This window comes from Euprymna scolopes, chromosome 23, assembly GCF_053919585.1.
Source record: "Euprymna scolopes isolate OS-2025 chromosome 23, ASM5391958v1, whole genome shotgun sequence".
NCBI lineage: Eukaryota > Metazoa > Mollusca > Cephalopoda > Sepiida > Sepiolidae > Euprymna > Euprymna scolopes.
Window position 1 is genome coordinate 87308400 of NC_136504.1, and position 25875 is coordinate 87334274.

The 25875-nt window shown below is 32.4% G+C and overlaps 1 protein-coding gene across 2 annotated transcripts in view; it reads right to left on the reverse strand.

Annotated features, from left to right (window-relative positions):
* Positions 1-25875, reverse strand: part of LOC145246045 (armadillo-like helical domain-containing protein 3) — a 148580-nt gene that overhangs the window by 25699 nt on the left and 97006 nt on the right. For both annotated transcript variants that reach the window (XM_080107884.1, XM_080107883.1), the window contains exons 14-22: positions 22086-22161; positions 21783-21858; positions 18093-18194; positions 17537-17595; positions 14432-14497; positions 8999-9068; positions 7355-7415; positions 6459-6547; positions 45-127 (exon numbers count right to left, since the gene is read on the reverse strand). In XM_080107884.1, coding sequence (XP_079964010.1) covers positions 45-127; positions 6459-6547; positions 7355-7415; positions 8999-9068; positions 14432-14497; positions 17537-17595; positions 18093-18194; positions 21783-21858; positions 22086-22161 — 682 coding nt within the window. The remainder of the gene's footprint in view (positions 1-44; positions 128-6458; positions 6548-7354; positions 7416-8998; positions 9069-14431; positions 14498-17536; positions 17596-18092; positions 18195-21782; positions 21859-22085; positions 22162-25875) is intronic.

A 25875-nucleotide genomic window follows, 5' to 3' on the forward strand; every position in this document is an offset into this window, starting at 1 on the left:
ATTCAAACAACTTTTGGTGATGAAGAAAGAAAAGATTTACTAACCTTTGAAGCTATGTGGAAAATGTTGTGCTTCTTCAACAAATGTGATTCATGACTCAAAACAAATTTCAGCAAATTCATTAGAGCTGAAAGTAAAAAGAATAAAACAAGTCTTAATCTCATCCCTCAGGCTCTTCTGCTGCAGCACCTACCCTATTACGTCATTTGAGAGATGACAGAAGTGAGCAGACAGTTGTAGGTAGTCAAAGATATGCACGTGCAGTGCAAGCAAGTTAGATTCTGAGCATCTGAACAAGTGTAATGTGCCCGCAGTTATAAAAGCAATTAGAATGTAAAGGGGGCAATCTCGATTGCACTTTCGTTTGTGTGTTACAAAATTTCATCAGGTTCCTATCTGTTACTTAAGAAAACACAAACCAAATGTGATATTAATATTGACCCCTCTTCCACCACAAACAGATATGACACAAGGTCAGAAGGTGAGTATTTAAGAGAAAATGAACTCTGGCTCACAAAAAATGCTTGAACAGCCCTGTCGGCACTTCACATTAGAGACACGTAAAGTGGTTAGCAAAAAGTGAACCTTTTTTCAAAGTCCAAGAAGATAAAAGCCTGAAAGTCTCACCTCGTCCTAGAACTGTACAGAAGCAGATTTCAACCTGACAGAAAAAAGACCACCTTGGGCTGGTGCATCTTCCGCTAGTCTCTCGCTCCGTAGATAAGGTTCAAAAGAGAGTCGCCAATCTGATAGGCCCTGAACTGGCATCTAAGCTTCAGCCTCTGTCCCATTGACGAAATGTTGCATCCCTCTGCCTGTTCTACAAGTATTTTAATGGTGAATGCTCTGACGAACTGCAGACACTTGTGCCCCCACGATATAGACACCCTCGACAAACCCGACAGACAGCCCCACACAGTAGAGATTCCTAGATGTGAAAGATCTTTCTACTCCAGTAGTTTCTTCCCCAGAACCGCTAGACTCTGGAATTCCATTCCAGATCCCTGCTTCCCTAACTGTACTGACATGCAGAAGTTCAAGTGTAACGTGAACCGACATCTTGCTGCCCAAATCCCAACATAGTGCACCAGTAGTTGCTGCCCCTGATAGTAGCCCCCTACACCAAAGTGGCAATGTGCCTTGTTTGGGGTGAAAATGTAATAAAAAAAAAAAAATTTTTTTTTTTAAAGTTTAGAAATGACACAGACTCTGGCAGACTGATTATAGAGGATATATCCTGGATTGGCATGAGTAACCTAGGATGCTAGACATAAACAAAAGAAATCTTTTCTATAATTTAATTATTGCGCGAAAGACAATAAAGGATTTATCTTCTTCAATTTATTGTAAATGTATACAATGATTTCAACCTCAAATCAATTACAGCAGTTGTGCAGGTGGGTGTTAAGGAGTATCTCAGTGTTTGTCTGGCACCTTCTGGCCAAACCTGCATCGCCACGTATTCTTTTACCTCCAAAACCCAAGGGTGATTTTCTGCGGTCTTCATCATGTTTATTGTTGTGGGGACTCACTCATGCACAAAAGATGAACTCTTCCGAACTGTATAAATAGACCAAGAGGTATGACTCCCGGGGTGGTGTGTGTACTTTATAATACACCATCTGGGCGGTATGTGCTACGACTGTTGCTCTTTGTTTATTCTGTTTTGTTTCCATAGAATTTATCTTTCTAACCAATATCCTTTTTTTCTGTTTTTTTTTTCATAGAAGTCACCACTTATCGAGACCCAGAGGCCACTCAAGAATAAGGGTTAAAGGGTGTACAATATTGTAGTAGTAGTGTTTTTTTCCTTAGTGAACTTTCCGGGCCACAACAACTTGGTGACAAGGGATTTGAATTCACCAAGAGGATATCCCCAACAATTTTGCAAACGTGGATTGGAGAACACCAAACAGAAATCTAAATTTAAAATACTCCAGTGTTCAACAACACCTTGGCAATGAAGAACTCGAAGTCAAGAAAGAGATACTCACACTGAAATTTTAAAAGGACCACCAACAATAATTATTCATTTTGGGAAAAAAAGGGCGCAGATAAAATTTATACCATTAATTACACACCAAACCTATCAAACAACAGAGTATTATTCTTAATGAAGAAAATACTTTTTCAACTTGGACTACGAAAATATCACAAAAGTCTTTCAGCTAATGTAAGAAAAAAAGGGGAAAGGTTGTTTTGTTGGACACCAGGACAAAAATATCAAAACTGCACTTGAGAATATTTTTATTTAAAACTAAAGAGGATAAAATACTAAGCACGTTTTTCTTGAATTAGATAGTTTTTGTTTTCTCAAAAAAAGAAAACGTAAACTCTTTCAACGTGCTGCTGTAAACTGTGATTAGTAATATTACAGTGTTTTGTTTTTCCAAGTAAGTAAATTTCACTCGTGAAAAAAAAAGATCTACAAGTAGGACGACTCTAAAGAGGTTATTCTAAGAATGTTCCCACAACAATGAGAACTTCAAAAACAACAGATACTTCAACAACAGAAAACTGAAGAAAAACTGATTCAGTAACAACAAGAATTACAAAAGAATCAGGAATTACTTCTCAAAAGATTAACCAATAAACCTAACATGGACAGTAACACAGCATTTTCGCAAAACACAATATAGAACACTATGGAAAAGTTTACCTATGTCTCTGATGCATTCTTTCAGAGGTATGAAGACCCTTTTCAACAAAGATTGCAAAGATTGGCCTTATGTGAAAAAAATTTGTCTGCTTTTATGAAAGCTAGAACTGCTGAACACAGTGAGTTTGTAGACAACATTCTAGCTAAAAAGACTACAGATCTGGAGTTTGCGGAAACTGTTATTTTCAAAATTTATCAGTATGAATACATTTGTCGCATAAAAGATGGCAATGTTTTAATTTGACTATGTGGGACGATGAAGATTATTTAATGTTTGCATCGGTTGTAAACAAGTACTGTAATGATGTTAACAGAATTATCAGCAGATGATTTTAAAAATCTCATTTTTGCTCAAGTGCAGTGCCAGCAAAAAATGCTGAGATTAGACAAAAAGTGTAAGCAAAACTCGAAAGCAAATCCAATCTCACTCTACAGAAATTCCCAAAAGACAGCCAAAGTATTGTAAGCATGAGAAGTGAGTCTAAAAAGATAGAGGAATCAGGTGTATCATACGTCAGGAAAGTAAAGTGCGCATGTAAAAATGACACCTCTAAAAAAGAGAAAACAAAACGAATATGTCCAGTCGCAGCCTCAGTATAAAGCAAAAAATTACTTCCCTAAAAAGTAAATGGCTACCCATTTTTAAAACAAGTGGGCTATTCAGAAACAAAAAAAAAATTACCCCCAAGACCATGTTACCAATGCGGTGAACTGCACTGGGAAAAATTCTATTTATTTCAAAATAAGAATTGTTAAAATTGTGACAAACTTGAGCACAAAAAGTCGCATTGTAGAATCAGATGCAAACCAAAAATAGAATCTAACAGACAAAATCCATTGAAAAGTCTGACAAAAATTTACACGAATATGTAACTGCCAAGATGTTTAATAAAACCGTGAAATTACAGTTGGACACCGGATCAGACCTTTCAATTATAAATTTATATACGTAAAAGAAACTTAACAAACTGACTTTGCGGAAAAAAACTAGTCAGCTCACATAGCGACTAACAATAAGATTAGTTTATTTTTTGCAATTGTATGTACCAGTAAATTTGAACAGGATAATTTAAAAAATGAAGACGTATGTTCTAAAAAAAAATATTTAAATCTATTTGGTTTGAATTGGATAAACAATTTAAAACTTTAGAATTCATCGGGTAACATTTTTAATCAGAAAATATTTAAACTTTCTTCAGAGAAATGAAAAAGTACCATACAAAATATCTTCAAAATCAACTTGTTTATAAAAAAAAAACAACCAAAGACTATTCAAATGAACTGCATACAGTAAATCAAGGAAGATACTAAAAAATAATGCATATAATTTGAAAATATCTTGAAAAATAATGAGCATAAAATAGAAATATTGCAAATAGAGTTGCATAAAAAAGAAGTTTTGTTTAAATGCAAACAAAAAATCTGCTGAAGCGTTCAAAGAAACATAAAAACAAATATCAAACGAAGCAGCAAGTAGGATTGACGAATAAGAAATGGCTTGATTTTAACAACTTGTAACATTTCAGTTTCTTTATATAAACGTAAAAATAGCAAATTAAGTGAACTTGCGCAATGGAATTGGGATGTCATTCAGAAACTAATAAATATTTCTAAAGAAACGCCAGCCTTAAAACAAATTGTAAAGGATTGGTGATATCAAGTATACAATACAAGGTACAAGACATTCATAAAAACCACCAAAACCAATTAAAAAGATTACTCAGATGATACCAGATATGCATTACATGCAGAGGAAGAGTCAATTGCTGCCATTTTCAAAATGTTCGATTGTGACTAACCCCACCCTGAACAGCAATGTTGGGAGGAAAGAAAATTCACTGATCACTAACTATCGACTTAAAGCATAAAAGATATTTAAAAGCTTTTCAGAGCAAAATGGCTTGGAAGGGGATGTTATTGGGACTCATCCATGCACAAGAGAGGAACTCTTCCGAACTGTATAAATTAACTGAGAGGTAGGACTCTCAGAATGATCTGTGTATTTTGTAGTTCGCCATCTTGGTGCTACGTACTATGACTGTTGCTCTTTGTATATTCTGTTTTCTCTCAATATAATTTACCTTTCTAACCCATATCCATGCCCATGTTTTTCCATAGTGACCCTTCCAGGCCACAACATTTATAAAATAATCAATTGTATCAGCCTTACATCATTGTGCTTTGTTTTCAATATCCAATACAATATTTTTTTATCTAAATCATTTGACACACTTTTAGAATTATTTGATAAATATGTTAATTCCATTGTCGTCATATTTTTTTATTTTATTTCCTACAAGCATGGGTACCTTGCATTGCCCGGGTGTGGAGAGGTGGTATAGTAAGGATATTGAGCACCCCCCCCCTCTCAAAATAAATACCAGAGTACCTGTGTGAGTGCAAAAAAAAAAATTAACCGCCGTAGCCAGGCTCAGACATGTAATACTAAAGAAGAAAAGGAGGTGTAAAAAGCAAACGCGTTAGCCGTCTGGCCCCACAGTGCACTTGTGACATCACAGCCTTCAAAATAACGTGTTTTATACATACATTGATATCGGTAGGTGCATGACTTTGCAAAAATGTTGACGCTAAAAACTGACCCCCTCCCGTCAAAAAATGACCCAGTTGACAGTCAAAGAATAATTCTTTTTGGCCAATTTTTTGATATTTGCCATCCGAGAGATTGATCTTTCTAATGATACCAATTTTGTCAGTGTTCACTGCATTTGTTGAAAGTTTTTGGGAGACATACAAGCACACACACACATGCACCTACTAACACACATTTTGCCTTTCATATAATAGATTACATGGTTTTGAGTCTAGATGCACTCATCCTAAACTGTCTGTCAAATTATATTATTATTAGGGCACAACAGCATATTCTTTTTATTCTTTTGACTCTTGAGTATATATCCGACACATTTAATCAATCGAGAACCACATCCGTCTATATAAAAACAAATAAGATATTAATGGATATATACTCAAGAGTCAAAACAATGAAAAGAATATGCTGATGTCACAGCCCTAATTATTATACAAGTGGAGAGTGAAATCTAAGGCAGGAAACCACTCGTAGTTTTCTACAAGGCAGTGGTGAAGTGTCCGAGCTGGAGACATTAATTTCTTTAGGAGTCAAATATTTTTCAGCCAACTTCTTATTTCTGGGGAAGCAAGTCAGTAGAGATTCATGAACTTTTCAGTTTTGTTGAAGCAACTCTCTTTTTCTGCCATTAAAAGATAAAACTAAGAGAAAACACAAAAATGTGATGAATTGGAGAACATTGGCAAGTAACCAGATTTCTAAAGAAGTAATTGGAGTTTGCACAGAGAAAGGGAAATGATAACAAAAAGATAATAACTGATAGTGGGGAAGGTTCAGGAAGTTGCTGTTAATCTTTACATTTAGGCACGTTTCTTTCAAGATTCAAGGCAAAGTCTTTTTAGCCTGTGTTCACTTTGCCGTTTGACATATCCGCTGAGCTCAGAGGAAAATTAAATTTAGACAGTATAAGCAGATATTGCAGATTATGATGGCTAGTTCATATGGATGATAGATGTAGAACAGTTGAAGTAGCAGAGTCAATTGGCAGGAACAGACCCAGACAAATATGGGAAAATGTTATAAGGATGGACTTGAAAGAATAAAGGATAAATAACGACCTGATTAGAGATAGGTTATTTTGAAAGTCAATTTCATCAAGACTGTCCAACACACATTGAACTGAATATGACGAGGATGACTTAGTTGTTAGAGAGGTGTAGGTATTTGTGAAAAGTATTATCTGGGACTCACCTGTCCATAGGTCTTTCCAGGCGTACTGCAACCGAACTCTACACTTTTTCTGATAGCACAGTACTCTGTGTATGATACCCAAGCATCGCCTAGAACAGAAAAATTTCTAATAAGAAAATATCAATAACAATAAAATCAATAATTTATTATTCATCACTGATTTTATAAATCAGAAATTTTAAAACAAATATCAAGTTATTTCACGAAAAATCACTACTTAGAAATGAATAAGAAAAACTGTCTATAATCTTTAATCTCTATATTAACAAACTTATGTGACTGTCTTATCTGTTTGTGTGTTTCTCGCATCTATGTGACTTGCATATTTTAATTTTTTTTTTTTTACTAAAACAAGTATGAAGTGTGATCTTGTATTACGGTCAAAATACATCTTGATATAAAACATGTGTAAATCTAGTTTTTGAAATCTGCCTTGACGGTAACTTTCCAGATTGAGTAGAAATATTTTTTAAAATGTCCACCATTATTAGAAATATCATTTTTTTCAAACTTTCAATTAAATTGTGGTGCCAAATCCAAGCTTGATCCATATTCAACAAAAAAAACAAAAGCATATCATGAGTTTCAGGAGATTTGAAACAAGCACCATTTGATAAAGAGATTTTACCTCAAAGTATATTTTGGAACACGCTTACACACATTAGATCACTGTAGAAAAGTCTTGACTAAACAAGTAAAAGAAAAAAGAAGGAAAAAATTCACTTTGTTTTTGCCTCCTTCTCAACACTAGTATATTTCCATTTCTTGCACTGTGACAGCCTTCTAAGACTTATATAAACATATATATATATGTATGTACAAATTAGACACAATACTTCAAGCAAACTACATGATTTCATGGTCAGTTTTTTGTCAGATGATTTTGTATAACTTACAAGTGAAGTTCAGATGGGAAATTCTTCATTAAGTGACTCAAAATGAATTCTACCATAAGATCTGAAAAAGAAAAAGAAATTCACACTAACATCAATGGTCAAGAAAAGAAAATAAGATTTTAATAGAAAAAATCACTCAAGGGACAACCTTTTCTTATATAATGGGATCATAGGCTGCTCTTCTTCCTCTCCACTGACTGAACATTCTGTTCATCACAACCTATTACGCTTGAAAGTGAGGTGAGTTATCTGTCTTTCCTCAGGTCACTGTGGGCATCAGAGTTGTGAGTGAGTGAGTGTATTTGTTTAACGGCATTTCAACCTCTAAGAGTCATTTAATGCCAAAAAAGTTTTGTTGATAGGTTTTCAGTTTCTTGTAAAAATTTTTTAAGTTTCTTGAAAAAGTTTATCTTTTGAAGCAAGATGTTTTAGGTTTTCCGAAAAATTGTTTTAGTTGTAAGAGATTTGTTTTTCTAAACTGAATTTTACTTGTTTACTTTATAGGAGTTTGAATGCGTTTGTTTCTTTTAAATAGTTTATGATTTGTTGGGGCTCCACTTCTTGGAACACTTTTCTAATGTTTGTTGTTTTAAAATATTTCTTCCGAGTGTGTTTGTATTTTCTACATTCTGTCAGTAGATGTTTAATTGTTAGTTGGCATCAGAGTTGTAGGAAGGATGTCAGAACCAGAAGAGCAGTAAGGTTGTTTCGTTCTTTTTTTTTTCCTGGATGTTGTCCAAGCAGAATAGTGGATGATCAAAGGACATACCTCCTATTATTTTCCAGACTCATCAGGTAAATGATGTACTTTAAATAACTACGGTTCACTACATTTGGGAGGAGGAAATACAAATAAACATGCAAATTTTACTAAAGGTGTGGTTATTTCTTTGATAGGTTCCAAAATTTAAAAATCCTTCAGTTGAATCTTACTAATGATTCAAAAGTTACAACCATTAGTATTTAGTAGTTAGGTATTGATCAAATAAGCACAATTTCATTATTTTGTTCTGAGAAATATATAGTTTTTACCAGCCTTTTAGAGGCATCAGTAAATAAAAACTTACATTCTAACAATTATATATATATAAATATAAGTAACGGTTGTCTACTTATGATGAAAAGGTTTCAAAACCAAACAAAACTGCATTACATTTGGCATGAAGCATCCTTGGGATACCAAGTGTCATGGGTGAAAATGTTAATACAAACATAATCAATACTTAGATGCTCCAAAACTATCAGACAAAATTTTACAACATTTGGCATTAGGAAGCATGACAAGTATACTGGCTACTATTATTGATAAAATTATTTTGAGCTTAAGTAACCCACTATTGCATTATTATGGCTCCACTAATCAAAAAGCTTATTCTTACTTTGCAAGTAATTCAACAATTGATACTGACTCAAACTCTACTAAAGCAAAAATTGACTCACACTCTGGCTCCAATAAGCCAAGATTTATTCTTAACGGCTCCGTAGTTTAAGAATCAAATTCAAAGAATTCATATCTGAAGTCAGTTAAAAATTATAACTTTTATATTAAGATTTGATCACATTTTAAGAAGAGGAGAAAAAATTTCAGATGATATATTTTGGTATCATTGAACATAGCAAAAGAAAGCAAAATAAAATTCTTACCCAAAAGTGCACACACCAAAGGACGGCATAACGGAAACTTGTCCACTTTAACCTTCCGATGTCTCATTGGCTGAAGACAAAGTAGCAAAAAGGTAAACATTAAAAATCTGACAAATAAAATCGGAATTTTTAGACCACAACACTATATAGGGTACGTGTAAACATGCACAATGTTACATGTTTAGTAGTGATGCATATGTACATGTTTAGTAGTGATGCATATGTACATGTTTAGTAGTGATGCATATGTGCATGGTGTAGTGATGCAATGAGAAAATATAAGAAAAGATGACCAGCAAAGAAATTGGTTAGACTCTTTGATAAAGTAATGGAATACTAGAGATCATAAAGAAGTTATGTTCACTTCAGTTATAGATACTCTGGTAAAAAAACGTTTTATATCCATAAATTAACAGCTGATAAAACATTGAATGGCTTTACAGTGCAGTCCAACTGACATCTATATATGTTAAATATCTAGTCAGTGTAAATTGAGGACTCATTTTGACAAAGACATGCACCTAGCGACAACTGCAAGAAATGACATAAAATAATTATCAAATGTACCAATAGGTCATTTGAATAAAAATTATGGACCTGACACTAGGCATAGGAAGAAACAACAAATATGATCAATTGTCAAGAAGATAAGTTTAATGTGAATGTTTAAAAAGTCATTTTTAACAAAAGGTTTACACAGGTGTAATCGAGTCAAACCAAAGTCAGGTCAATTCAGTGAAACGATAATGGCCGAATAAAATCTATAACAAACAAAAAGGATATCTGATTTGGTTGATGATTTGGGCCCTAGAAGAATCAACTAGTCGAATCCCTATGAGTGCACCTTCCTCCTAACAATTGAAACATCCATCACTGTCACTGACAATAAAGATATATTGTTATATTTTCATATATACGGTTGGTTGGTTGGTTGTTTTTGTTTTATGGCATATCAACCCTTTTCAGGTTATTTAATGCCAAATCCAGTGATTTTGAAGAACAATTTTTTAATTGAGTATATTTGTTTTTTTTAAGTCAGTTTCTATTTAACCCATAGTTGGGACCCAATTAGGTACTACCAGTTCGGATCAGAGTGGACCTGGGAGCAATGGCAATTAAAGGGTGGCTCCACACTCCCCAAAGCCCACAATCGGATATAGTTTAAGGTCATATCCAGGACCGTCATATATCAGGATGTTGTCATTCTTTTAAATACAGCAGAAATATAACATCTATCTATAAATATAAAAGAAAAAATGTATGTATGTACGTGTATGTATGTATGTGTGTTCGCTTTTTCTGTATGTCTACAAAAGGCTTTTTCAGAGAAGCGGTCGCTCGCCTAACAACTTTTTATATCACATGTAAATCGTAATATCTCAGAGTTGTCAACAGAGATCGCCTGTCGAATTTGCTTGACTTCAGGAAGATAAATATTCAATAGTTTTCGCTCGCCACATGTGGATTAAGCCTTTTCCTATAATTAATTCTGGCGGCATTTTTCCGGTTTCCCCTTATCCCCGCGTTCCGCAGCAAATGAAATGCTACTCTGCAGTCAACAGTTGACCTCATTAAGTCATTAAAACGTGCACCTGCCAAATCTAAGTAATTAAATAAATTCAAACACGTTTCCGTTGGTATGTCGCGGTGGTGCAATGGTTAACGTCGCATGCTTTTTTTTTTTACACTTTAATTTACAATTTTGCCTCAAAGGTTCTGGTTCGATCCTCATACTTACCTACCAAAACATTTTTTTTTTAATTTTGAATTAAAGTTATATTCTTTTATATAGATTTACTTTTTTCAGAAATGTTAGTATTTTGTTGGAGTTTATTTTTTTAAATAGTTCTTTCATATTGTTGACATGGTAATAATTTTGCCGGATATGCGCGAGATCGCCACAATCCAAAAGAAAGTGTTTTACTGTAAAAGGTTCTTGGCATGCAAAACATTCTGGAGGGTCTTCTTTTTTTAGCAGGAAGGAGTGGGTTATGCGCGTATGTCCTATGCGAATACGGGACAACCCTCACTAGTCTATATATATATAAAAGCGAAAATGTATGTGTGTTCACTTTTTGTGTATGTCTTCAAAAGGCTTTTTTCCGGCGGATTCTCGAGGCCGTCGCTCATTTTTAAAACTTTTTATATCACATCTAAATGATAATATCTATGACTTAACAACGGTGGTCGTCTCTCTATTTAATTTGCCCGATTTTGAAACGTTAATTATTCCACATTTTCGGATCTGCACATGTTGCATTCGTTTTTCGGTATAAAAAAAAAAGCGAAACTCGATTCGAAATACTGGCCCACGGCCAGTAGTCTCTATAAAGCTATGTAACGTTTGGTCAATGTCGACTGCCTCATATCAGATGGTTGCTTTCATTTCGAGACAAGATACTCCCCCTAATAAACAGGGAGCTGTTTTTTTCCAAAGTTAATTAAAAACAAACAAACCCGTTTATTGACCTCATTAAAAACTGTCCCGCAGAAAATGTTAACTGCTGAATAGCTACCGCGTACTCTCGCCGCATATGCATTAAGCTTTTTTGTATAAAAAAACAGACTCGCGTTAAATAAAACACTGTCCCGCACTCAAAGTTCACGTCAATAACTTGTCAAAAACGGGCACCAGTTTTGGTTTTTTTTCACACTTTACTATTTTCCAACAGCGCGTCAAGGCTTCGTTTTTTTTGGGTTTTTTAACAACCAACGATTTTTCTTTTTATTTACCCAAAACCACACACACTTTCAAACACCCGGGCAATACCGGGTACCCCTCGCTAGTGTATATATGAAAGACAAAACAGCCGCACACGTTTTTGTATGTCCAGCAAAGGCTTTTTTCACAGGAGTTCTCGGCGGGGTTACTATGTTTTAGAACTTTTTATATACTTCCTAGATAATAATATCTATGATTTGCAAAGGCACGTCATATCTACATTTATTTAAATTGACTTCTATAAAATTCACACTATACCTTCCTCTCACGTGTTTGTTCATTTTTTTTTTTTATAAAAGCAAAATTAAATTGAAAGTGAAGGCAGCTTCCCGGCTTTCATGCCGGGATGTCCAGAAAACAATTAGCTTTGATCAATGTGAGGAAAACCCCTCCTATCAGACAATTGCTATTCATTTGGACACTCCTTTTTTGTGAGGAATTGGTTTTCCCCAACATCACGGGGGAAACAAATAAATGATATGGCAGAAAGATTAACTGGCCTCTAGCCAACATTTGTTTCTGCAAATCAACTTTTTGATTGACATTGCTAAACTTAAATACTTTTGACTTCCTATGGCTTCATAGCGTTGTGGTAAAAGTTCACATTTTCTTTCACTTCCTTTTCTGCCTTCGGGTTCGTCACGGGTTCAGAACACTTTTTTAATTTTTCTTTTACACCTACAAACACCCGGGCAAAGCCGGGTACTCCCGCTAGTACATATTAAAAGACAGGCTGCGGGAGATTTTTGATTTCTGTCAGTCTCAGAAATAGATAAACCTTCATGTTCAACCATGACAGAGTTATTATTTCATTCAATTGGAAAAGGACAGTTGTTCTGATTTAATGCTTGTTGTCCATCAAGGAATCAAGAAACATTTTAATCAAAATACTGTTACTTGTTTTAAAACTCAAAATATTGTTACTTGTTTTAAAATTTAAAATATTGTTACTTGTTTTAAAACTTAAAATAGTGTTACTTGTTTGAAAACTTAAAATAGTGTTACTTGTTTTAAAACTTAAAATAGTGTTACTTGTTTTAAAACTTAAAATAGTGTTACTTGTTTTAAAACTTAAAATAGTGTTACTTGTTTTAAAACTCAAAATAGTGTTACTTGTTTTAAAACTCAAAATATTGTTACTTGTTTTAAAACTCAAAATATTGTTACTTGTTTTAAAACTTAAAATATTGTTACTTGTTTTTAAACTTAAATTATTGTTTTAAAACTCAAAATATTGTTGTTTTAAAACTCAAAATATTGTTGTTTTAAAACTCAAAATATTGTTACTTGTTTTAAAACTCAAAATATTGTTACTTGTTTTAAAACTCAAAATATTGTTATTCATTTTAAAACTTAAAATATTGTTATTCATTTTAAAACTTAAAATATTGTTATTCATTTTAAAACTTAAAATATTGTTACTTGTTTTAAAACTCAAAATATTGTTACTTGTTTTAAAACTCACAATATTGTTATTCATTTTAAAACTTAAAATATTGTTATTCATTTTAAAACTTAAAATATTGTTATTCATTTTAAAACTTAAAATATTGTTATTCATTTTAAAACTTAAATTATTGTTACTTGTTTTAAAACTCAAAATATTGTTACTTGTTTCAAAACTCAAAATATTGTTACTTGTTTTAAAACTTAAAATAGTGTTACTTGTTTGAAAACTTAAAATAGTGTTACTTGTTTAAAAACTTAAAATAGTGTTACTTGTTTTAAAACTTAAATTATTGTTACTTGTTTTAAAACTTAAAATATTGTTACTTGTAGAGTTGTAATTTTATTTGGAAACGAAAATCTTAGAACTGCACGCCTGTGGAACACTGTTCCATCTGCCTGCTTCCCACCTGACTACAACCTGGATGTCTTCAAGTCCAACGTAAACAAATTCCTGATGAACCGCCCTCTTAAGTAGACACTTTTATTAAATCCCCACACTAACGTACTGTACATGCAATAACCCTTATCCCTGAGTGGCTTCCGGGCCTTGATAAGTGGTGATCGCCTTGTAAAAAGAAAAAAAAATCCCTTTATTAGAACACATGATTGACATTACAGCTAGTATTTAAATCAATCACTGAATTTGGATGACATTGTAAAAAGTTTTTGACTTCTAATGGGGGTATGAGACGAATGGATTCGCCAATCATTTTTATAACCAACAGCTGTGCTAAACAACCAATGAAAACGTCCCAAAATTATTATAAAAATTGTCGAATTTTGGATTCAATCAGTTCGTCGTTTACTACGTCACGGACCGCATTTAATTCTTGGCTGCCATCTTGGTTACTGATCTGAACTATGCCGCCATCTTTGTTCAACACAATATCTCAGAACTTAAAAGGTTAACTATGCCACGGACCGCATTTGATTCTTGGTCGCCATCTTGGTTACTGATCTGAACTACGCCGCCATCTTTGTTCAACACAATGTCTCAAAACTTAACAGGTTATGCGCCCAGCCACCGTTTTTCTTTGACGGATCGGAATCTAAATTCGAATTGTGGCAGGTAAAATTTCGAGCAGATGATCATAACCAATACAATGAATGCATCTCAGCACACACTCACATTAGGGAGTGCTTCCCAATACGATGCTGATATGAGGAAGTCATGCTTAGGATGACGTTGACGTGTGAAAACTAAAACTAGCCAAATAAAGAACCAAAGATAAATTGAATTCCTTAAAAAGAAAAATATTTACCATTCTGTGTAATGGAACTCTGAAAGTCATATTGTTGTCGGTCATCAGTGAATTTGCATACTGATCCTGAAAAGATAAAGAAACATTTTAGTTCAAACTTCAGACTTAGTGAATTTTAGTTCTTGAAATTTATCTTTTAAGCTTATTTTATTACATAAAGTAATGACAATCTCCTCCCTACTATATATCTATGATTATTAATAAAAGATTTTAAAAAACTCTACTTTATTTGTCAAATAAGGAGAACATTGGTTCATGTTGTTAGAAAGAAAATAATTATTTTCATTTGATTTCATCAATTTTGATATTTAGTCTGGATCAATATTTTATTTTTATATAAATCACTAATAAGCCACCTGGCATTGCCCTGTCATAAAATATGCTTAAATATGATATTTAATTTATGCAGATTTCATATTTATTATTATTATTATAGAGCTAATATTCTATTATTATATTGTACCCAATATATGGTAGTGATTTCAAGATATAAATAAAAACAATATGACTTGGATGCTATCAGCTAAAATAGAAACGAAAACCGGTCTTATTAATTTTCAATGGACCTAAATCCATATGCATAAAAAAAGTTTAAAAAATAAGGTTTTTGAAGATACATATGTATATTTGCACATGTGCAAAAACAGCACTCTATTTACGCCTTCCAAGTTCCAATTTTTTTTCAATTTTGACTTCTTAGCAGATATTTTTATTGGCTTATAACCAAATTGAATTTGTTTCACAAATCTAAATCTCCTATATATCAAGTTTCAAGTCTGTAGACCAAAAATTGACAGAGGAGTTTGATAGAGACATTTCTTCATGGTAACAGATAAAGTCATTTTTATGTATACTAGCAGGCCACCCGACATTGTTCAGTTATAAAATACGCTTAAATATATTTTAATTTATGTAAATTTCATATTATTATAGAGCCACCTCTAGATTGATTATTACATTGTACCCAATATATAATGGGGATTTCAATCGTAAAAAAACAAAACTTGGGTGCCATCAGTTAGAATCAAAACCAAAGTATATAGCTATAGAGCCTTTTTCGTTACCCTCTGAGTCACGTCCATATACATATAAAAAGCTTTAAAATAATGTTGTTGAATCGATTAATGTATATTTGCACATGTGTAGAAGAGCATTTTAGAATGTTGAATACAAGATGGAAAAAAAGCAAAGTCGCACAATTTTCTTATTTCAATTCAAGCTAGGCCATAAAGCTGCTGAAACTGCTTGCGATATCAACAAAGTGTTTGACCCAGGAATCACTATTGAATGCACAGCAGAACAGTGATTTAAGAAATTTTGTGGTGGCGACAAGAGTTTTGAAGATGATGAGTGTAGTGATAGGCCATCGGATGTTGACAATAATCAATTAAGAGCCTTAGTCAAAGGCATTCCATGCACACCCGTTCGAGAACTTGCTTCTAAATAAGACATAACTTACACAACAATTTCCAACCACTTGAAATCAATTGGAAAGACAAAAAACTTGATAAATGAGTGCCTCACAAATTGAACAATAACCAAAAGAAACGTTATTATGAAGTGTCATCTTCCCTTCTTTTATGCAATAAGAATAACCCGTTTCTCGACCAGGTTGTGACTTGTGATGAAAAGTGGGTTCTTTACGACAACTGGCAATGCTCAGCTCAGTGGTTAGACGCCTAAAAAGCTCCACAACACTTCCCAAGCCAGAGTTGCACCAAAAGAAGGTCATGCTGACTGTTTGGTGGTCTGCAACCGGTTTCAGTTTTTTGAATGCAGATGAAACTATTATGGCGGTGAAGTACTGTCAACAAATGGATAAAATGCATCAGAAACTTTGGCAACAACACCCAGTAGTAGTCAACAGAAAAAGTCAAATTCTCCTCCACAACAATGCCATTCATACGTTGCAAAACCAACCCGACAGAAGTGGAACAAATTGGGTTATGAAACTTTGCCTCACTCGCCATATTCTTCAGACCTCTCATCTACCGACTACGACCTTTTCAAGCTTCTTGACAACTTTCTGCTTGAGAAATGCTTTAAAAACTTAAGTGATATCAAAAACGCGTTTAGCAACTTCATCGCGCCACAGAACGCAAGATTTTTACATTACTGGCATAAATACACTTGTTTTGTGTTGGCAAAAGTGTGTTGATTCTGATGGTGCTTATTTTGATTAATAAATTTTTGTTTGAGCCGAGATATGTTCATCTAAATTTAAAAGTTAATTACAATAACTTTCTTGTCAACCTGATAGATATTTTAGTTTTGTTATGGGTATGTACATCAGATTTTTTTTTTTTTTTCGTTTTTTAATAAAACATTTCATCTGCTTCAGTTTGTGTCTTTCTGTTACCTCTGCATTGTGCCGCCTTCTACATATTACATTTAATTACATACTATACAATACTTCAAACAAACTATATTCACTTCTTAAATTTTACTAGTTTGTAAACCTTTCAGTAAGAGAATTATATAAATTTCTTCTACCACTAATCTTAAATAATAATTGCAAGATCGTAAAACTGCATTTAATCACTTAAAATATGATGCCCTCTCTTCTAAGCAAATTTGATTCGATTATTTGTAAAAAAAATAAATTAGCCGATTATAAAAATAAATTAGATTTTCTTATATGTTAATAATTTAAAAATAGTGAAAACAAATTATTAATTGCAAAAAAAAACCAAAAAAAAAACCAAACATCCGACCTAAAATATAATGTGTGACTGTTTTTTGATAAACACTGCTTGTCAATTTCTAAATTTAAATCCAGAAATCATAAAATACACATTTTCAAGGTCTTTTGTATCGTTTTATCAAGGACACGACAGTGATAGAGGAAAATTTTGTAAACAATAGATCACTTTGCAAATTGCAAATTAAGGTTAACAATTAAAATGGATTCTTTTTCAAAAATATCACAATCCCAAAACTAAGGAATAATTTAGCATGTATTTTGTGCGATTATTACAGCCAATAAGAAAACCATGAAGAAACTACTATTGATCAACTTAGTTTTAGTATAATAATAGATAGAACTGGAACAAGTTTGCAGATTAGATTGGACCTTTTAAAATGGGATTATCTGTTTTGACTTACCTCAGCAATACAGGTTAGAATAATCAAGCAAAGTTTGGCATTGTTGTACCTGGTCTCATCTGTAAAACGAAAGGTCCACTATTTTAAAAATTGCAGAAAAACGTACAATATACATCCTATTACAATGGAGATTGTGTGTCTAACTGAAATAAAAACTCTATTATTATCCAATTAACAATATCCCCATAAATTTTATAACTCTTATTTTCGACTATACATATTAGATAAAAATTAATAAATATTCAAAAACTGTCAGTTTCTTTTGGGAGTAAGCAGTTCTTGTATTTGTGTTGAGTATATAAAGATATTTTCTAAAAATAAAAAAAAATGATGTTTTTGTTTATTTCTGTTAAATAAAGTAAAGTCAAACTGAATTCTTTAAAAATTATTTTCCTCTTTCATAGATCATTTTCATTTTTTTTTTCATTTAATACTTAAGTTCCTATTTTAAAATAAGGAATTAGTAAACTGAAAGATAAGTTAATAAATCTTATAAATAGGTAAAAAGATTTTAAAAAATGAAAAAAAAATGTTTATACTGTTATTTTTTAAGAACCTTTTGTATCCTGCATCACAATCGAGCTATATTCCAAAAACGTGACCAGCAGATTAGTTGGTTGTTTGGTAGGTTCATCTGGGTTTACGTTTAAATTGGGATCTGAAAACAACAGAAAGAAAAATTAGGTATAAACAATTCAAAAATAAACTCAAGAAAAATAAACCAACAATGACAAAGAAATCAATATAAGCATTTCTTTATGAATTAGCTGCACTTGGCATTGCCCGGTTTGAAAGATGCTTTCTTTAAAAAAAAAAAGATATATATCTTTTTTTTTTCTCAAAAATATATATATTTTTTTTTAAAGAAAAACTTGGCCGTATCTTTAAAAACATTATTTTATGAGTATCATTTGAAAATCTAAAAATTAGAATTATGTTATTCAATTATTTTTTTATTAAATAATACTTTGTTGTAAAAACAACTTATTCATAAAAAACAGACTAAGTGATTTTATTTTCTCTTTATTTTCTTGGTAGTATCAACTTTACAAGTTCGCCTCTTGTGGGGAAAGAAAAGGTGTATGTCTGATGTTGTTGACAGTTGTAAAGTGTAAAATCGAAGTGTGTTTGCATGGCACAAATTTTGAATAGAGAAACTCGGTCACATCTTTGAAAACATTATTTCTTACATTTATATATATATTTTTTTTAATTGGAATTCATTATTGAGATGAGTATTATTTATTATTTTATTTATTGCAGACTATTATCCTCATCTTTTTAGTTTTTGTTTCATGAAGTTTCGGCCAACTCTTCCTCTGGCCTTCATCAGGCGGTAACCACGGCGGGATAGGAACTCCAAATCTCCTAACTACATTCTCAGCAATTACTGCCATCCATAGTTGTTGTCATCTCAGCACGATTTGGCCAAATAATTAATTCTGAAGTTTAATTTGAAAATAAAAAAATGAAAATAAAACACCAAGTCTTCATTTATGTATCAGTTGTCTTAACAATGAAAGTTTCAAAAATAAAAATTATTTTAATCAAATGATTGGTATTTGTTTAGTTTAATCAAGGCATTAAAAATCAAAATATTGAAAAGAAATTATATTGCACATACTCGTTATGGAATAAAGTATTCATACAAAAAAAAAATCACTTAATTTGATTAGTAGTTTTGGGGGTTTTTTTACAGAGAAAAATTAAATTTTAATGAGATCGATCATGTTGCAGCCATCTTGCTCATTTCGCGAATGAGGAGGGAGAGCCTTTAAATGAAAAAGTGATTAACAAAAGGTCAAAATGTAAAAGGGATTAAAAAGGGACAGAGAAACACTGTAAAATAAGTGAAAAAAATTAAAAGATTTATCTAGGTATTTTTCTGCCCGTGTTTCAAAATAATCTCATACAATTTTTGACCAACCTTAAGCGTTGATTAGAGTTATCTCCTCTGCTGCCGCCTCCTCATCCGTGAAATAAACCGATCACAGTTATGACAGCAGGACCATTGCCAGCACCCTCAAAATGAAAATCCGGGTGGTTCAACGCTTGAGGGCATGCTCATGGTGATGAAAACAAAGTTTCCGGCCACGGTTATAGTCTTGATGTGGTTTCAAGTGAGGACCACATCATGCCACCTAACATCTTTGAAGTTGGCTTGAAAGTCAACATCAAAGTGTACCTGGATATGCTGAAGAGTGGGGTGATCTCCTGGTACAATCAGGTGGCTGCTGGCAGACCCTGGGTATGGCAGCAGGACTCAGTGCCAGACCAAAAGTCCAAAGAGACCCAGGATTGGCTTCAGAAGGAATTCTACGACTTTGCACCCTTCTCTCACTACCCTCCCACTTCCCCCGACCTGAACCTGCTGGACTACTTCGTTTGGCCATACATTGAGAACATCACTAACAAGACCACCCACAACACCAAAACCAGATTGATCGCTGTCATCTGCCGAGTATTCGCTGAGCTCCCACCAGTACTTGCCGAAAAGTCATACTCCCACTTCTGGACCCGTATCAAGGTGATGATTGAGGCTGAAGGCGGCTACATTGAATAGATGTTAGCTCTACTACATAATCAAGTTACTTGAATTGATTTTTTTTAAATAAAAGTTTCATGTTGTTTTCTTTAGGATGACAATTTTATCATTCTACCCTGTACAAATAATCAGTCCTTATCTCCAAAATTCTTAAACATATCTGATTATTATTAGCTCCTTACATCAAGTGTCTTCATGCCTTGTCTAGAGCGATTTCCATTAAAAACAAAAATTAATATGAATCCAGCAGAGACATTGTTTGATTACTTATGCATCATCATCATATTTAGTTTAAGACATTTTATATGCTGGCATGTGATGCTATAAGAAATTGACGATCAACATAAATGTTGTGCTCCTGGTTAGGGGGTCACAATATTAAGGTGAAAGAGTTCTGGTGTTTATTACAAGCGGTTAAACTGCGAGTGTGCTCTTCCCTCAAGAGCAGAAATGTCTGGCTTACATAGGGCCAGATGAATTCATATTATCATGAATATAGGGGTGCAAACTACTCCAGAACAATAATCTATCTCTGACCAGGTCTTTATTTATCCCTCTTTCCCTAAGAGTTATTTTTATCACATTTTCACATGTTCCTTGGCCTTATCCTGTGAATTAAATCTGTTATCTGAATTGCTCTATATCTATTAACCAAAAAACTCTCATCCATGAAAATCAATTTTTTTTTTCAATATGAAAGTGCTAATGATATATATTACTAAAATTATGTTACTATTTCTTGTGTGAATGTTTGTGTCTGAATTTCTCGTCTATAAGACTTGGACAGGAGTAATTTTTTTGTGTGCTAGTCTATAGAATAGAATAAAATGATACAAATTTTTAAAAATCCCATTAAAAAAGAATAATTTAAATAAGTTAAATCCACCAGAATTATTTTAGGTTTCTTCATAAATAAGTCAGCCATTTTAATCTTTTATTAGTTAAAAAAAAAAAAATGAATCAATGACTTTGTGAATATTTAAAATTTAAAAAGAATTTAGAAGCATTCAACCCACCAATTACAAAATCATTTAAACTGACTTTAACATTTTTAATAAATCATTGTGCATTTTATTTTATATCAAAAGAAAAGTAATTCTTTGTCCTTTAAAGTTGCCCGGCATTTTAAATTACATTCATCACGTTATGTAAGCAACGGAACTTAATCATCTCCCGTCAATTTATCTTTTTTTTAGTAAGCATGATAATGATTTTGTTTCCTTTCACAAATTTCTTTTTTCATTAATAATTATTTTTCTACCAATCATTTTTTGTAATTTTTAGATATGCTACTAGTTGAAAACTGACAATTACATTGGTACCATTTGTTTCACTTTAAATTCAATATTTTTTTCCTTTGTATAATATAGAAGCACCTATTACTTTAAGAAAATTAGTCATAGTTTTATATAAATTTAAAATAAAATAATTTAAAAACCAAAACCTTAAAATTAATAAGTTTTATACGAATTCAGTTCAATTAATAATTTAATAACCAAACAGTAATCTAATAATCAAATTGACCTTTTAAAATCCCATTTAAAAAGAAAAAAAATAATCGTGAAACAAAAATGAACATAAAATGAGTCCCAGAAACTGTTGGGTAGATAAACCTTGCAATCGTGAAAAGATTTTCTTATTTAATTTTAATCCATTAAAAACTAAATAGCAATAGTAAAAAAAAAGATAAAATTATCTCACCTTGTTCCTCAAATGGAATTGACGCAGGGGAGATGGGAGATATCGGAGGTGTAGCTGGGCTCGAAGGTGTATGAGTCTGAAATAGAGGGAGGGAGTAAATGTAATAATTTGTTCTTTTTATGTTTACCAAATTATTTAATACAAGATTAATAACGTTGATTATTTGGAATATTCTGAATACTATTCTATTTTACCTATTACGCCAGTAGTCTGAATAATCCAACTAATACAAAGGTAATAGTTGTCCACTAAATAATCCAAGTTATTTGTTTACAATGACTTTACACAGAGAACGATACTTACATGTGTCAGCGTTGTGATGAAATTACGATTTAAATGTATGGCTTCATATAAGGCCAGTAAAATAGAATCATTTGCTCTGAAAATAAAAATAGAAAAAGAAACTATTACTCTATAATAATATTAATAATAACAATAATAATAACAATGATTAGAATAATAATAACACCGGAAATCTTGAAAAAAAATCCTTAAATGCTGCAACCAACCGACATAAATGATGAAGACTAACCAGTCATATAAAAATTGCAACCAAAGTAAAATAAAAAGATGGAAGGAATACCACATGAACCCAAGGGAACTGAAACTGCAAGAAATCTTATGAACTGTGGGCCCCCCTCCTCCGGCTGATACCACACAAAATAGGTGTGGTAGGTCAAGGAGAATGAAAAGACCGAGGAAAGAGTGCGCTAACCAAATCTCCATTGAATGAGGGCGGAGAGTACTGGGTCCTCACCATCCAAATCCCAGTGAACTGGCTATTGCCAACAAAAAATCAATGGTAAGTCGCTGTTGCAATGACACAAAATCATTGGCAAAAGTTAATGGAAGAGATGGAGAGAACTGGAAACCAAGGAAAACTTTTTTGTCTCTCAGACTTTAGAAAACATCAGAAATCATTGATGATGACATGTGTGAGAATCATTGATGATGACGTGTGTGAGAACCATCGATGATGACGTGTGTGAGAACCATCGATGATGACGTGTGTGAGAACGGCTTATCTCATAAAAATAATAACATTACCCATTTCAATGCTCATCATATTCTTTCCTTTATATATAATAGAAGGTCAATGTTTATGTGAACATTCCAATAAGTTCAATAATGATTAAATTTTTTCACAGAATCTAAAGACACCATTTTCCTTTGCTTCCATCTGGGGTCACTAAGGGCAATTATCGGTTAAGTCTATAACATAATTGAAATATGTCAGAAAATCTATATGTATAAAGTAGTAGCGTTCTTGTGTATGTCTGTGTGTACAAATCTCCTACACTCTACACTACTGAACCCCTCATGACCAAACCCTGCATGATGATGGTCCCTCATCTAGGGATGGTGCACACCATTTTTCAAGATTTAAGTCAAGGTTATAGCCTATGTATATACTCTCCTACAGACCACACCACTGCGGGTATCTTTGCTAATAAAAAGATAAAATTCATTTTATGCTAAACTTTGTTTTATAAACCAAAAATAAAATTAAAACAAAGAATGTGTCGTTTTTCAGTCATACTTAACGTGCAATTTGGCCAGTATGAAATCGATTGTTACTCTTGTTGGGCTTTAAACACTATCCTGCACCTCAACTTCCAGGTAATGCTGCATGCCATACAAGTATAATATTGTCGGTGTGAAAAGCTCATAAGTCCAATGCTTATTCCTTGTCTTTTAGTGTGAAGCAGAACAGATGTCTAAAACCATTCTCAGTTATACTTCCAAGAAGAGTGAGACACATTTACTTTCCATAGACTGCAAAACATTTGCAACTTTTCAGCATTAAATCATCAGATATCTTAAAATTTATTTTAAAATCTTATATTTTGTAATCATATAAAGGGTGATTGAACAGTCACTCCCTATTTTAAAAATCTTTTCAGTTATTTATGAATAAATACTTTTTACAAAAAACAAGATACATGATGTCAGATTTTATTTAAAATTCAATATGCCAACTACCATTCACCTTTATTTTCTCAAGTAACTCAGGAATCACAGCAATTGATTTTCCTAGAAACTCTTGTGGAATGGCAATGTTCATGCAGCAATTTACTTTCCAGGGAGATGGTTAGGTTGACGTGGTCCATATGAATTACTGGCTAGAAGTCCTGATTTAACAACACGCAACATTTTTTATTTGAGGTTGGTTAAAGAAACAAGTTTACTCTAATAAACCAGCAACTTTAAAAAAACAAACTTTAAGGATGCCTACAAGAAGTGAGTTCTGTCATTCCAAGAGTTTCAAAGAAGACTAATTGATGTGATTCCAGAACAGCTTGAGAAAATAAACGTGAATATTGGTTGACATATAAATCAAATCTCACATTATATACAGGGTGTCCGTAAAATTACTATACAGTCAAGCTTGATTAAATAAACCTGTAAAAAAAATAAATATTAACTATTAATACAAATATAATACAATAAAACAATAAGACTGTATAGTAACTTTACGGACACCCTGTATATTGTTTCCATATTTATTTGTTGTCAAAAAAATGATTCATAAATAAAATAGAAGATTTTTAAAATAGGGAATTTCAATAACTGTGTATAATATTTTTATCTTATATCTGATATTTAATATTTAACCTTTTATTTTCTGATTAAATAGAGACAATCTGCTTTCTACTATTCATAAATTAGATTTTAAAAAAGAAAAAGAAATTGTTCTTTTAATATTTTTAATTAATAATTACATTATTTCCAGTTTTCATTACAACAGTAAATGCGAAGCTTATATGTTGGTGTTCTTATTCGAATATTATCACGGATTTAATTAAAAAAATATAATCTTCAATCAATTGTCTCGCTTTTTAAAAGTATTAGAATATTTTGTTACTGCCCCTTGTTTGGATTTATATGCAGGAGAAGTTCATTTGCATCAGTATGCATCATTAGGCCAGCTGCTGATGAAGGGGTATTATTCAACTCATGAGATTGGCTTACCTATTACCTAAGAAACTGCTGGTACAGATGGCTAATTAACACATAATTATATATTATTAATAAATCAATATATTAAGCTCTTACTGACACGGTTGAACACGGTCATTATTTCTTCATATCCATTATATATATATATTAACCAAAATATGCTCTCTAGAATAGTATCGATGAATGAATATATACTACTCTGCACCTCTTTTCCTGAAAGGATTGAGTAGTGCCTGAGAGGATGGTCTCAAAACAATAGAATATAATAACACCCTCCTCTCCTAAGAAGGTTGTAATGCCTGTGAGAATGGTCACATGACAACAGAACAGATACTATATGGTGGATGTAGAAGATTTGAATGCAAACAAATTCAATTTCAGATGCACAAATTTTGGATAAAGAGAAGAGCTCTACTTGGTGATGGCTTCCAGTTTTAGAAATCAGAAATTGATAAACGATGTTTATTGAAGAACAGTTACATCAGGGTTCGTACAGATTTTTAATGTCCATTTTCAAGGCTTTTCAAAGTTTTTCAAGGCCTTCTCCAGATAAAACTCAAGTTTTTAAAACAAAATTTGGGGTTTGTTTTACAATCCATAGCAATTTGAAAGTGGTCAAAAATCAAATATATAACAAATAAATGTTACTATAGCCAATAACAGTTACTTTGCAACCTACCAGCATCATTTTTTGATGTTTTTAAGTAGTTTTTTAATGCTTTTTATTTCATTTCAAATATTAACTCTTTTTACGGCTTCTAATTTCTAACCAAGATGGCTGCTGTCTTGTCCATATTTTTGGCTTGGCTGGCTTAATTTTTTTATGAGCGGGAGAGCTCCCCTCGCCATTGGAGAGTCCCATCCACACAAGGAAAGTATTTTTGTAGAAAGGAGAGGGGGGATAATTTTTATTTATGGTGGTTGTTACTACTCCTCTCCCCTTAAAAAAAAATTATAAAATTAAAATATAAATGAAAGCAAAAATAAACGGAGATTTCAATCTTTATCACGAAACTACCCAAGGTAGTTTCATGATAAAGGAACATAACTCTTGTATCCACATAAATACAATGTATCAACAGAACAATGTATTTCGATTTAATTTTCAATGTTTAAAAACATATTTTAATGG